The sequence below is a fragment of the Vipera berus genome (assembly GCF_964194415.1).
Source record: "Vipera berus genome assembly, chromosome: 4".
Lineage (NCBI taxonomy): Eukaryota > Metazoa > Chordata > Lepidosauria > Squamata > Viperidae > Vipera > Vipera berus.
The window spans coordinates 57892111-57907795 of record NC_138206.1 but is presented as its reverse complement, the minus strand read 5'-3'; the positions used below and the strand labels follow the sequence as shown (position 1 = coordinate 57907795).

Below are 15685 nucleotides of genomic sequence, written 5' to 3'. Positions count from 1 at the left end.
ACCTATGCTATTTTTCTTAGATTTGTTAGATTAAAAAGCAAATGGAAAATCGACATGCTGTAGGATAAATACCAACATCAAGTATAACCTATATATCCATCAATATCTCTAGGCCCACGTAGGTCCCAGAGGCATTCTTAAAAAATAAAATGATGAGTGGCTGAAGCCTTGTGCTCTGGGTCTGTCATATGGATGTTTGGAATGGACACAACCGGTAATCATTTGTAGTCATGTCCTCCCTGGCTTATATAGTTTGGGAATCTGATCTAATCTATTCCAGGGATGAGATTTGGCCTATCATATATGTATACTTAATGCTTAGGCTGAGTTTTCATATGCGTCCTTCCAATAATCCTGCCACATAAGACAGACGTACTGTGCCACAGTTGATTATGGGACTCCCAAGACATATGTACCTATCCTGATCTAGGCCCCAAGAACAGATTCCAGTCTTGATACCACTGAAATTGCCTCCGCTGCAGAAGATGAACTGCCAGATTCGAATATTTGTTTCTGCTGCAAAAGGATGTTCTGTATACAGCAAGCAAAAGTAGATCATAGTGAACGTGAAAATGGTAAGAAGCATAGAATTCTTTGATATAACACAGCATAGGTTGTTGCCTCTCCAAATCTTCTTTAAGCCCTGTACTCTTCCTTTTTATATTGCTTATTGATTTCTTGTTGTTGTTGTTGTTGTTGTTGTTCACGCCTTTGTATGTAAATTCATATTAACAATCTGGGGTCTTTTAAAATGTTGTTTTGATACAAAATCTCATGATTGTATGCATTTTTAGACATTTTTATTTCTCACTTTTCTGTTTGATTCCCAGAAGAGATTGCAGTGCCTCGGTGCCATTTTTTAATCCCACTAAGGTTGCTTCCCTTTATCCTTGCCTTATTTCTCACTTTAATCATAGCAACTGCCATTGCCTTGAGTGGTGAGTACAAATAATTTATTTATTAGGTTTTCAGTTAACTATCAAAGAGTTTGCATTTTTCATGAACCTCCTGCCAAGGATAATATTAATTGGATACTAAAAATTGCATCTTGAATTATTGCTGTTGAAATAATGATCATAAAAAAACTCTTATGAGCTTTGTAAATTAAGATGGTCATTAATAGGTTTAGTCTTCCCCCAACTTAGTGCCCTCCAGAGATGTTGGATTTCACTCCTCATGATTCCCAGGAAACAGGTTATTCCACACAGTCAATCCTTCTTGAGACCAATTATATCATTTCAATTTTGTTGTGCTCCCATTTTTTTTCCTGAGTGTTTCAGATACCTGCTAGCTTTCTTTCACAAGGTCAAGCATTTGAAAGTTTGCCAAACTTTCAAGGATTTTTATTGCTAAGCAAAAGTCAACATCCATAGATCATCTTTCCTGGGGCATGCAGTCGCATTGACCATACATAAAGGTAAAGGTAAAGGTAAAGGTTCCCCCGCACATGCGTGCTAGTCGTTTCCGACTCTAGGGGCCGGTGCTCATCTCCGTTTCAAAGCCGAAGAGCCAGCGCTTGTCTGAGGACGTCTCCGTGGTCATGTGGCCAGCATGACTATACGCCAAGGGCGCACGGAACGCTGTTACCTTCCCACCGTAGTGGTCCCTATTTTTCTACTTGCATTTTTACGTGCTTTCGAACTGCTAGGTTGGCAGAAGCTGGGACGAGTAACAGGCGCTCACTCTGTTACGCGGCACTCGGGATTCGACCCGCCAAACTGCCGACCTTCCGATCGACAAGCTCAGCGTCCTAACCCACTGAGCCACCGCGTCCCTTCTGACCATACATAACAGCACCTCTATTCAGCTAAGCATCAGTAAAGTTGAAGTGGCACTGGATTTTCCCCAGTCTCAGCAGATCTATTTTATTATGGAAGTAGTGTCTCATTTTAAAAGCCACCATAAACTAAGAAAAACCAGGAGAAAATAATTAAACAAGCTTTATGCTTCACACAAAGCTTTCAGTATAGGAGGATTGGGTTATAAAACATATGGGGAACAATGGACAGGCATTTTGTATCGACAGTGAATGAGTGTTACCCATTTCACATTGTATAGCTGGTTTTTGTTGCCGTATGAGGGAATGGAGAAAAAAATCCAATGAGAAGAAAGGAGAATCTGGATGGAGAAAGTCAGAGAAAGGAATGGGTTCTATTTTAACTTCCATCACAAAACAGTTATAACATTTCCTTCTTTCCAAGGTATAAAGAAAGAGAGGAAGGTTGCCGACATAATTCCTGTTCCAACTTGGGAGGGCCAATCATATATCAAAGTGTTGCTGTTTCATTGTAGACGGTATTTTGAATGAACAGCATAATAATATTTGTAACCACAGATGATTCTTCAATGTTCCCTTTTTCATTTCTTCTCTTTCATTTGTGTGGAAATTTTTGAACAAATCTGAAGTTGTGTTGATTTCATAAAATATCCTTTCCCCTCCAGTTTATTTCAACTGCAATGGGAGGTTTCAGTGCAGATCTTCCTTTAAATGCATTGATCAAGCAGCAAGGTGTGATGGCGTCTTCAATTGCAAAGATGGAGAAGATGAGTACAGATGTGGTAACATTCATTTTTTTATTGTGGATATTACAGTATGTGCTACTTCCTCTCAAGGCTTACGTTTTGAAGTGAAAAAGAATGACTAATCCAATGTTACCTTGGCAATTTCCGTATCTAGCCCTGTGCTGTAGGTAATATACCACACTACTAAAGGGAGAAAAATATTAGCCTCAGGGGATCCTTTTGTGGAGAAAATAATGAAATACATACAATTTTCCCTTCTCAATGGAGTCCTTTTTTAATTTTGAGAATTTAAAATCCCTGCCAGTGTGAATAATTTTTTTAATTGTGCACTCATCAGGTGCTACCAGTTTAACTGAACATGTGCAGAAGAGCTACCATTTTATACAATGGTGAAAAGAGCTATAGAGATGACCTTGCAGAAACTATGTGAAAGCAAAGTGATTTAAGTCCAAGACAGAAGAAAACATTATAAAGAGCTCAGTCCAGCTCTGTCTTTACTCTCTTGAATATAAGAGGGAGGGAGGGAGGAATAAAGTTGTTAGACTTTCAGGATTCTGTTATTAATAAAACAGTGTTCCAATATTAGTTGTGGAGCCTGTTTCCTTAATCCAGCTTGCCACAAAGGGGTGACACATGCTAAAAGGATTCATTTATTCCAGAATCAGCATTGATTGCAAAAACATCTTTTAAAAAAATCACATAACAAAGTTATGCACCAAGCTGGCAGGAATAGCCAACACTCCAGAAGACAGGCTTAAGATACAGGAGGATCTGGACAGACTTGAACACTGGGCGCTATCTAACAAAATGAAATTCAGTGGTGAAAAAAGTAAGGTTCTACATTTAGGCAAGAAAAACCAAATCTACAGGTATAGTATAGGGGGTACCTTGCTCAATAGTAGTAACTGTGAGTGGGATCTCGGAGTCCTAGTGAACAATCATTTAAATATGAGCCAGCAGTGTGCTGCAGCTGCCAAAAAAGCCAACACAGTGCTAGGCTTCATTAACAGAGGGATAGAATCAAGATCACGTGAAGTATTAATATCACTTTACAATGCCTTGGTAAGGCCACACTTGGAATACTTCATCCAGTTTTGGTCACAGCAATGTAAAAAAGATGTTGAGACTCTAGAAAGGGTACAGAGAAGAGCAACAAAGATGATTAGGGGGCTGGAGGCTAAAACATATAGGGAACGGTTGCTGGAATTGGGTATGTGTAGTTTAATGAAGAGAAGGGTGAGGGGTGACATGATAGCAGTGTTCCAATATCTCAGGGGCTGCCACAAAGAAGCGGGAGCCAAGCTATTCTCCAAAGCACCTGAAAGCAGGACAAGAAGCAATGGATGGAAACTAGTCAAGGAGAGAAGCAACCTAGAACTAAGGAGAAACTTCCTGACAGTTAGAACAACTAACCAGTGGAACAACCTGCCACCAGAAGCTGTAAATGCTCCAACACTGGAAGTTTTTAAGAGACTGGACAGCCATTTGTCTGAAATGGTATAGGGTTTCCTGCCTGAGCATGGGGTTGGACTAGATGATCTCCAAGGTCCCTTCCAACTTTACTATTATGATTATATTATATTTGTACATTGTAGCATTATACCTATCCTGAAATACTATAAAAATGTCCCTTTATATCTGGGTTCATATGTATTACATAGATAACCATATATGAGTAAGACTGCCTTGAAACAACCCAAATTTGACCCAAAAAATTACAAGTTCTGCTTTTAAATATAGGCATTTTTTAATTATGGGGAATCAAGGGCAATAAAATCCAACATTATCAGCATAGCCTTCAGCACATGGAATCAGGGATGTCTGCTGGGATAGGTTAAAAAAAGTCAAGATGGTTGATGCAAATGTACAGTCAAAGGATTCCCCTCTTATTTTACATAAAAGGTGGCACAGAGGTTAGAATGCAGGCTACTTGTGCTGACTGCCGTCTGACTGCAGTTTGGCAGTTCGATCCTCACTGACTCACAGTTGACTCAGCCTTCCATCTTCCAAGATCAGTAAAATGAGGACCCAGATATTTGGGAGCAACATGCTGAGTCTGTAAACTGCTTAGAGAGGGCTGTAAAGCACTTCCATTGCACGCTCAGGCCACCATAGTTTTTTGACTCCCCATTTTGCATTTGAGCATACTGTATGTCAGCTCTATCCCAAATTAATTGTTGAAGAAATTTTTAAAAGTGGGGGGGAGAGATAAAATTGGAGTCAATTACAGGGTTAATTTCATTGTTTTGAATATATTATTACTGATTTACTTTCTGAACTAGTCTACTGGAGGTCTTACGCAAATAGTGCAAAGAGAGAAAAGCAAGAGGCACTTGGCTGCTGCAACTGTCCTGTCCTTACAATAATTATTATTAAACACCAGCTGACTTTTTGTGTGTGTGTGTCCTCCTAGTTAGATTGAGCGGCAAAAGAGCTGTGCTGCAGGTGTTCAGTTTTGGAACCTGGCGGACTGTGTGTTCTGATGGCTGGAAAGACAACTATGGGAATGTTTCATGTAAATACTTAGGATTTTCAAGGTATTGCTGAGCAATTTTGTCAAGTGACAATGGAAACAAAATGACCCAAAGTATATTACATTTTGACTCAAATATACAGTGAAATTTTTGTTGAATTAGCTTTTTGCATTTAGTGCTTCTTTTTAAATTATTGACTGCAATTAATAATAGCTTATTAAACTACACAGTTTCAGAAGACTTTCAAAATGTTAGGAAAACTGCCAAAATGTGACAGGCTTGGTACTGCTGACGATTATGTTAAATCTGACAGAATTTTTTTTTTAAAAAAACAACAGAAAGGCACTGGAGATGCAGGTCTTCTGTTTGCAATGTTTACAACTGTATAGAACAGGGCCCACTGTGAAGTAGTCTTTCTAATGCAAAAGGAATGATGGGATGGTGGTGGTGGTCTAACATATTGAGAAGATGCTGGGAATGCTGACAAGCATGGAACTCCAGCATTCTGAGAAGGTTGTAGATTTGCTACCCTGAATTAGATTTATTGTATTATTATAATCTACCCCAGATTTGAAAACCAGATAATATAAGAAGTCTTAAATATAAGAGTTAAGCATGAAAATTGTACTGGAACATATTGGTTAATTCTTACCTTCTGCAGTTTTGTAAGTGCATCTGGCTTCCCAGTGGCTGCCATTGAGAATGAATTCCAGAAATATTTTGTTACTGCAAATCATTGGTTATCAGCTGATCAGCTGACATCACCACAGAATGCTACCAATGTACGGTATGTTTCAGATATTTAGCTTCAGAAAGACATGTAAATGGGCTCCACGAGCTTCCATAGAACTGCAGAATCTAAATCTATATTATCTGCATTATCTAGAATTAATTGTAACACGTGTCCAAGTAAAGGCTTTGTATAAATAACATGATCTCTCTCATGTCCAAAATCATGTGTATAGTTGATTCACGATCTGGACATCCTTGGGACCAGAACACTAAGGAATTTGCTTCTGGGAGATTCCATTTTACCCTGTTAAGGGCTTTAATATGGGAAGGAAGTCTTCATATATTAAATTAAGTATCTCTTTCCATATATCTATGTGGAAATATTTATGGAAATTCAGACTTCCAGGGATGAACTCATACTTGGTGAAGACTATGCTGACAAAATACCTGATTGAGCCAATAATCTTTCTTGTTTAAACCAATCGTTGCCAATCTAGTCCCTTTCAAATGTATTTTGAATGTATCTCCAAGGGAGATGGGCAGTTAAGAAATGTCAAAAGAAAGAAAGAGAGAAAGAGAGAAAGAGAGAAAGAGAGAAAGAGAGAAAGAGAGAGAGAGACAGAGACAGAGACAGAGAGACAGAAAGAAAGAAAGAGAGAGAGACAGAGAGAAAGAAAGAAAGAAAGAAAGAAAGAAAGAAAGAAAGAAAGAAAGAAAGAAAGAAAGAAAGAAAGAAAGAAAGAAAGAAAAAAGAAAGAAAGAAAGTCTTAGAATTTTCAGCCAACATAATGAAAGCTATCTGGGACACATTTGGAAGTGATGAATTTAGGAAGGCTGGTTTAAATTTATAGACTGAACAAATGGCATTTTTATGGCTAAAGCTGCCAGGGAAAGAACAAGTAATAGACTTTACTTTTTTCTGTTTCAGAGAAGAATGTATTTCAGGCAATGTAATTGTCTTAAAATGTTTGGGTAAGTGATTTGGGAATAGTAATGTTTGGTATAAAATTTGGTATAGTAATGTTAACTCAATTTCCTCCCATAAACTAAGGAAGAATGCAAATGTTCAAATATAAATCATTGTGTGCAAGTTCAATTTTAAGGAAGGGCAGCTATACGAAACAAGATTATCAGTTTTAATTAATCTCTGCGAATCTTTTGGAGCAGAACTTTCTGGTGGTGATGCCTCAGTTATTAACATGTTTGGTATGACTGTGTTTCTCTTAAAATGATAAGGACAAAATAAGGATATTTTCCGAGTTAGAAAAATTAAATCTTTTCTATTAGATAAGTTTTAAAAACAGGCATTTTATAGTGACAGGTATATTCCAATGATTTTATTTTTTCATTCTGCCAGCATGTGGTACCAGAACCTGGTACTCCCCACGTATTGTCGGTGGAAATGTGTCCCTGCTTCAGCAATGGCCATGGCAAGCAAGCCTTCAGTTTCAAGGATATCATTTGTGTGGGGGGTCAGTCATCACCCCACGATGGATTGTTACAGCAGCTCACTGTGTTTATGAGTAAGCAGCCCATCTAGAATACTATCTTCTAAATGTTTTGTGATGTTATCTCCAGTTTTCTGTTCCAATTTCCTTGTTCCAAAATGCATCCATATGAACTCTTACACTGGATATTATCTGAGTTTTATCTTTCTGGTCTTCATGGATTTAGCCTATATACATGTTTCCCTTCTTCTGAAAAGGTGGTCTTGCTGTTGTTTTTTTAACCTTATTATGTTGCTTCACATACTGCTTCACAACTGCATTAAAGCATTAACATTTATCATCTGTATATTTTAGTTATCGGTACTTTTCATTACAGCAGTGACATGGGAGTCATCTTTCCTTGCTTATTTTCCAAGATGGTGGTGTGATATAGAGAGGCAACTGATTGTTGACATCTTATCCTGGTTGGGCCTGAGTGGCTGGATGTGGGCTATAAGAAACTTTTGAAAAGTGATTAGATATCATACAAAGTCATCTTCACTTAACAAAATGACGCAATTATAAGCTCATGTTACACATTAGACATCAATTTGGTTTTGTGCTCATGCTATAAACTTCTTCAACAGTGCCAATAGAAACCTTATATTTACTCTCTATCTTTCTTACAGAATCACTCTGAGTTATATTTCAATGGCTATCTTCCAGCACAATCTCTATGGAGATTCTCAGTCATCCAGGTCATAGTTTTCCCAAAGGCGCTTTTTCAAGAGGCAACTGGACTTTCTTTGTTTTACCCTGAAGACGTTTTGCTTCTCATCCAAGAAGCTTCTTCAGTTCTAACTTCTTCAATCAGAACTGAAGAAGCTTCTTGGATGAGAAATGAAATGTTTTCAAGATAAAACAAAGGAAGTCCACTTTCCACTTGAAAAAGCACCTTTGAGATGATATCTTCAAGCATGGTTTTGATGTTTTAATTTGGATTCTGGAACTGATCTGAACTGGATCTGAAGGATGGAATTATTTGCCTAAATGTCCCTGAATGTTTTTTTTTATTGGATTTATATACCGCCCTTTCCCGAAGGACTCAGGGCGGTTTACAAGGTATTTAAAACAAAGATCGATACAAAAGTTAAAAACTATTTAAAAAGATTAAATCAATCCCTAAAAAAATAAAAACCCCAATTAAAATTCTCAGCCTGGGCCGGAAAGCTCGAAGAGCCAGGTCTTCAGGTCCCGGCGAAATGAACGAAGGTCGGGGGCAGTCCTAAGCTCCACAGGCAGCTGGTTCCAGAGGGCAGGCGCACCCACTGAGAAGGCCCTCCCCCTGGGTGTTATCCACCGGCAATCTTTTACCGCCGGCACCCTGAGAAGACCCTCCCTGTGGGAGTGCACTGGACGAAGGGAACTTCATGCTGGCAGCAGGTGTTCCATCAGATATCCCGGACCCAAGCCATTTATGTTGCTGTGAAAAGGTGGTGATGGTGGGAAATATAGGACTCTTGTGGGCACCACGTATAGAAATTTATACAGGTAGTCCTCAGGTTACATCTGTAATTGAATTTGGAATTATGGTCATAAGTCGTGCAGTTGTAAGTTGAGGTATCACATGACCAGACCCTAATTTTCATAACTTTTTGTGGGGTTGGTTAAGCAAATGCCATGGTGATAAAGTGAATGTCACAGTGATGTGATATAAGATATATGATATTCATATGATTTTATATTTTTGGAAATGAAATCTTGTACATCAAAACTTATGGAATGTAAAGTTGTAAACGCTACACATAGCCAATTTTAAATGTTGACAGATATTACTTCCTTTTTTATTTGCAATGTTTTTGCTGAAACAGTTTGTACCTACCAGGAGCATGGAGTGTTCACGTGGGTTTAGTAATCCTGGAAGAAAGCCCAGTTAATCCATACTTAGTGGACAAAATTATATACCATAAAAAGTATAAGCCTAAAACAATGAAGAATGATATAGCGTTGATTAAGCTGGCTACTCCACTTGCACTAAATGGTAATTTTGACTCTCTTGATTTTCTTTTTTCTCTTGTTTTGTATTTAAAGTTCATATTGAGAAGGGTGGCCCAGATTTATCACATGTATTATTTGCTACAGTGTCTATTCGCTTATAGGAAGAATATTATAACATGACCATGAGAAGGTGAGACCTGTAGAATGTTGGAATATTCTTCTTGTGCTTTTTGTTTCTCTTAAATACTGTGCATTTGTGATGGAAAGGAACAGTAACCATTTCCAGAAGGCTTCTGTGCAGGTTTCTGATGATGTCAGACCTGATGCTCATTATACAGAAGCAATTATGATGGAGAGGAAGGAAGGAAAGGCGTGGGCTACGATTCTTATCTCAGAATCGCTGTCTTGTGGGAGAGACTACCAAAATGCCATTTGCAGAGAGAGGCTGTTTCGTAATCTGTACAAATTTAAGAGTAGTTGAAGAGAAGTGAAGAAGAACAAGAAGCATGCCTTTTGTTTTTTAACTTTTCTGATAACTTTTTGGTAAATGAGAATTTGTTATATCTTCAAAATAAAATCCAGATTTTAGAACTTATGCAAAGTATGCAGACTCATTTTCCCCTATTAATAGTGTCATATCAAATTTTCTTCTTTCATCATTTTGAGTGAAATGGTCTTTATTTTATTAAGTTATGCTGTTCTATCGTTGTTGTATGATATTATGGCACAGTCAGCCAGATGTTTAGACTGGATTTGACATTTTTATACTACCTATCAAGTGCTTCCTCAGGACTTGGGCTAGGCCTAGGGTAGGCAATCTTGGCTCTTTTATGACTCGTGGACTTCAACTCCCAGAATTTCTATGCTGGCTCAGGAATTCTGGGAGTTGAAGTCCAGGAGTCATAAAAGAGCCAAGGTTGCCTACCCCTGGGCTAGGCAGATGTTGTTGCTTAATGATATTAACTATATTTTTATTATTATTATTTTAGGGGTTCATAGATTTGTGTAGATTCAGAATTGGATTTTTAATTCAAATAGTTTAAGAACTGGATGTTCAGTTCAGGAATAGGAAGTGTCTTGTCACTTTTCCCTCAACCCTCTATAATCTCCCAAAGCTGTAGTTCTACACAAGAAGTATTTGAAAAACCGTATTTAAATTTTTAAAAGTTCTGAATCTTCAGACGAAAGATGAGGGATTTGATCTCACAGAGAATGTTGTTTGCTTAAACAGGTCTTATAGAGCCAATTTGCCTTCCTAATTTTGGAGAACATTTCCAAGAAGGAAAAATGTGTTGGATATCAGGATGGGGAGCAACAGAAGAAGGAGGTATTCCTTTAAGTGTTTGAAACTGTCTTTTTCTCAACCAAACTTTGTCACATGTGAAAAATTAACTCAAGATGTTCCCATAAATATCCTTCTATAAATATAACTTCTCAATAAACATTCCCTTTATTTCTAAAACAGAAAAAGTAGCTATAAACACAAAATACAAATAGAATTACTATGAGCTGCTAATTATTGCTTTATGTACCAACAAACAAACAAACAAATAAATAAATAATTGATTCCTTTTTAGAAATACAAAGATCATCTCCTATCAGCCTTAGCCTGCTTTATCTAAGGGAAAAGACTGTAGGAGATGTTCCAAACATCTGACAATACCAAAATGTCTACTTCCTAAAGTATAAATACCACACATTACTTTTGCAATGTATGGCAATTTGATTAGTCTACAGCAGGGGTGTCAAACTGCTGGCCCGCAGGCCAGTTGCATCATACGGAGGCCATGCCCACCCCACCTCCGGCAATGCAAAAAAAGTCACGATACATTGCGACACGTCACATGGTGCAGTGAGTTTGACACCTGTGGTCTATAGGTTGATCTGAATACAATTAATTTTTGAATTTGCACTCCTCTGAATTTTGTATTGCAATTTCTGCTTAAAAATTACCCACATTTTTAAAAAAATTTAAATTCTTTATTATTATTATTTTATTTTCATCCTACCATTTTATATCAATACGCCTTTCCCATTCTCTTTTCCCCACAACAAGTGAATGGGATTAAGGATGAGTGACTGGCTCATGCCTATGGCAGGACTAGAACTCATAATTTGCTGGTGTCTAGGCCAACTGAACTAGCTCAAAATTGCATTATATTAGGACAAGGCACAAATTGTGCATAGTAGAAAATGCTGTGTACAAAAAAGTGCATATTATGAAAAAATATACACAACATGAAAATTTAATCTTTTTTTTGGTTTTCAATTGCAAAAACTATACCGTAATGACTATAGCTGACCGAATATAAAATAAGTCAGATTTGGAAAGCCTGCTCCATCTCTACTTCATTCCTGGTCCTAATTTACATACACTGGAAGGTAGTAGGGATTACTTTAATAGAGATTGATAATTTAATGTTTTGCTTGTTGAATGTCAAGTTAAATGTCAAAAATTTCAGTGCATTAACTCAGTGTTTCTCAACCTTGGCCACTTTAAGATAGGAGGACTTCAACTCCCAGAATTGTCTAGCCATGATGGTTGGCTGGGGAATTCTGGGAGTTGAAATCCACCCATTTTAAAGTGGCCAAGGTTGAGAATCACCGCATTAGCCTATAAATCGTTTTGAATTAGTTCTTTTTTGGATATTAAAATTCCTTCTAAACAAACAAACAAATAAATAAAAACAGTTGATACATGTGGCCCAATAACCTATAAGACAGCAATACATATACATAGCTTATGAATAAACATATTTACTTTATTTATGAATATAAGACTAATAAAATATATTAAATTATGGGAAATCTTCTTAGGATATACTGTATACTTTATCACACTTGTAGCTTTTTTAAAAAAGCCATCTTAACACAGAAATGAAAAACTAATTATTGTCTTGGAATATCAGGAAATACTTCAGAAACAATGAGATATGCTGGTGTCCCTTTAATTTCTAACAAAGTATGCAATCATGGAGAGGTTTATGGAGGAATTGTGGCTTCATCAATGCTCTGTGCAGGTTATTTAAAAGGAGGCATAGATACCTGTCAGGTAAGAACATTTCTTATTGGTACATGTCTAAATTTTATTGCTTATATCCCCTATGGAAACTTTGTCATTAAGACATATGCAAACACACTACTTTTAAAGAAAACCTCTACAGAATTTCTACATGGCATTTCATGACAATTTTTCTTCATGTCAGCCATAGGAAAAAGTTTATGTATCACATCGGCCTGTGGTCAAATTATAAATGCATGCAAATAGAAATGATGTAGGAGATGTGAGGAAACACCACTAGGAATATTGTAAATTAAGGATCCCCCACCCAATGTCTTGTTTAGGGGAACATAAGAAAAGCAAAGACGGTAAGTATCCAAAGCTTAGCTGTAGAATACAGAAGATCCCAGTTTCAGTTTTTGGCAAGGATCTGCTCCTGCTTCTTACAGAAATATTGTTCTTTAGATGTGTAAAGCCTGGATAAGGTGGCTTGGGATTCTGGGAGTTGCTTCCCACCCTTTTACAGAAAAGGCCAAATTGAGGGAAGCAGAAGAGAATAACCATGACCAGCCTGATCATGGCTATAGCCAAAACTGGCTGGGGAATTCTGGGAACTGAAATCCACACATCTTCGAGAGGCCAAGGTTGAAAAACACCCAGCTGTATGATAATGGCAAAAGGAAGTTTCTCTTTTCACTTTATCCTCGTCAGTCTCTCAGACAAGTGATGCTGTGGACTCATCGTAGAGGCAGTCTTCCTCTTCATTTGCAGTTGCTAAGCGGCTTGAATAAAATCGTACACTTGCTTGCTTTACTAATTGCTCTGCTGATTTCTAAGGTGGTAGTCCTTAACATATGGTGTAGTTAAAAGGTAGCAAATGTCCTCAAGATTATATGTGCTCCGATAGTGATCAGCAATAGTTTTCAGACATGGCCACACCACTTTATGTTTTGCTGTTATGTCTTTTCAGGGAGACAGTGGGGGGCCACTGGCATGCAAAGACATGAATACTTGGAAGTTGGCAGGAACAACCAGCTTTGGGGTGGGCTGTGCGGAGGAAAACAAACCTGGAGTCTACAGTCGCATCACCTCATTTCTGGATTGGATACATGAACAAATGGAGGTTTATTCTCTGATAGTTTCTTTCCCTGGCTTAAGCTTATTGTATCCAGTGGGAGCAGGCAGGCAGTTACAGGTGAAACTCGAAAAATTAGAATATCATGCAAAAGTTCATTTATTTCAGTAATGCAACTTAAAAGGGGAAACTAATATATGAGATAGACTCATTACATGCAAAGCAAGATAGTTCAAGCCGTGATTTGTCATAATTGTGATGATTATGGCTTACAGCTCATGAAAACCCCAAATCCACAATCTCAGAAAATTAGAATATTGTGAAAAGGTGCAATATTCTAGGCTCAAAGTGTCCCACTCTAATCAGCTAACTAAGCCGTAACACCTGCAAAGGGTTCCTGAGCCTTTAAATCAGGGGTGTCAAACTCAATTTCATTGAGGGCCGCACCAGCATTGCGGTTGCCCTCAGGGGGCCGGGGTGGGTGTGGCCTACTGGGTGGGCGTGGCTAAAGTGTGTATGGCCTACTGGGTGGGCATGGCCAGCTCTACATCGTTCACATCAAGGGTGCCTATGGGGGCCTGGGCAGGAGTGGGACAGATCTGAGGGTCTCTGGCAGAAGGAGGGTCTCTGGGCCAGGGCCAAGGCAATGGGGGCCGTTCCCTCACTGTTTCCATGAAACCACTTTGCGGGCCGGATCCGGCCCTGGGCCTTGTGTTTGACATGTCTGCTTTAAATGGTCTCTCAGTCTGGTTCAGTAGGAATCACAATCATGGGGAAGACTGCTGACCTGACAGTTGTGCAGAAAACCATCATTGACACCCTCCATAAGGAGGGAAAGCCTCAAAAGGTAATTGCAAAAGAAGTTGGATGTTCCCAAAGTGCTGTATCAAAGCACATTAATAGAAAGTTATGTGGAAGGGAAAAGTGTGGAAGAAAAAGGTGCACAAGCAGCAGGGATGATGGCAGCCTGGAGAGGATTGTCAGGAAAAGGCCATTCAAAAGTGTTGGGGACTTTCACAAGGAGTGGACTGAGGCTAGAGTCACTGCATCAAGAGCCACCACACACAGAGGGATCCTGGACATGAGCTTCAAATGTCATATTCCTCTTGTCAAGCCGCTCCTGAACAACAAACAACGTCAGAAGCGTCTTACCTGGGCTAAAGAAAAACAGACCTCAGTGGTCCAAAGTCCTCTTTTCTGATGAGAGCAACTTTTGCATCTCATTTGGAAACCAAGGACCCAGAGTCTGGAGGAAGAATGGAGAGGCACACACTGCAAGTTGCTTGAAGTCCAGTGTGAAGTTTCCACAGTCTGTGTTGATTTGGGTAGCCGTGTCATCTACTGGTGTTGGTCCACTGTGCTTCATTAAGTCCAGGGTCAACACAGCCATCTACCAGGAGATTTTGGAGCACTTCATGCTTCCTTCCGCAGATGAGCTTTATGGGGATGCTGACTTCATTTTCCAGCAGGACTTGGCACCTGCCCACACTGCCAAAAGCACCAAAACCTGGTTCAATGACCGTGGGATTACTGTGCTTGATTGGCCAGCAAACTCGCCTGACCTGAACCCCATAGAGAATCTATGGGGCATTGCCAAGAGAAAGATGAGAGACATGAGACCGAACAATGCAGAAGAGCTGAAGGCCGCTATTGAAGCATCCTGGTCTTCCATAACACCTCAGCAGTGCCACAGGCTGAATAGCTTCCATGCCACGCCGCATTGAGGCAGTAATTGCTGCAGAAGGGGCCCAAACCAAGTACTGAGTACATATGCATGCTTATACTTTTCAGACGTCCGATATTGTTCTATGTACACTCCTTGTTTTATTGATTGCATGTAATATTCTAATTTTCTGAGATTGTGGATTTGGGCTTTTCATGAGCTGTACGCCATAATCATCACAATTATGACAAATCACGGGTTGAACTATCTTGCTTTGCATGTAATGAGTCTATCTCATATATTAGTTTCCCCTTTTAAGTTGCATTACTAAAATAAATGAACTTTTGCACGATATTCTAATTTTTCGAGTTTCACCTGTATGTTTCCTTTTGCTCAGTTGCAACATTTTACCCCAGTTGTGAATAAAATAGTCAAGGTGGCAGCCGCTACTGTGTGCTCAGACCTGGATCCTTTTTGGTATCCATCAATACATCCTTGGTGGAGCAGTGGGCTAATGCCTCCTTAAGTAACACCAGCTGCCTGCAATTAGTGCAGGTTCGCATCCCACCAGGCTCAAGGTTGACTCAGCCTTCCATCCTTCCGAGGTAGGTAAAATGAGGACCCAGATTGTTGGGGGCAATTAAGCTGACTTTGTAATAATGCCGCTTGGGGGGTGTATGAAAGCCCTAATAAGCAGGCATATACATAGAATGAAGGCTACTGCTAAGCTTGTAAGCCGCCCTGAGTCTTCGGAGAAGGGCGGGATAAAAATGGAATTAAAATAAAATAAAA

General features: G+C 38.9%; 1 protein-coding gene across 1 annotated transcript in view; it reads left to right on the top strand.

Annotated features, from left to right (window-relative positions):
* TMPRSS3 (transmembrane serine protease 3) overlaps positions 1–15685 on the top strand; it is a gene marked incomplete at both ends in the record, with an annotated part of 30852 nt that overhangs the window by 3947 nt on the left and 11220 nt on the right. Inside the window, 11 exons of the mRNA XM_081326363.1 lie at positions 431–575; positions 831–938; positions 2443–2559; positions 4937–5060; positions 5659–5784; positions 6658–6701; positions 7087–7252; positions 9028–9197; positions 10386–10481; positions 12064–12206; positions 13126–13350. Coding sequence (XP_081182489.1) covers positions 431–575; positions 831–938; positions 2443–2559; positions 4937–5060; positions 5659–5784; positions 6658–6701; positions 7087–7252; positions 9028–9197; positions 10386–10481; positions 12064–12206; positions 13126–13350 — 1464 coding nt within the window. The remainder of the gene's footprint in view (positions 1–430; positions 576–830; positions 939–2442; positions 2560–4936; positions 5061–5658; positions 5785–6657; positions 6702–7086; positions 7253–9027; positions 9198–10385; positions 10482–12063; positions 12207–13125; positions 13351–15685) is intronic.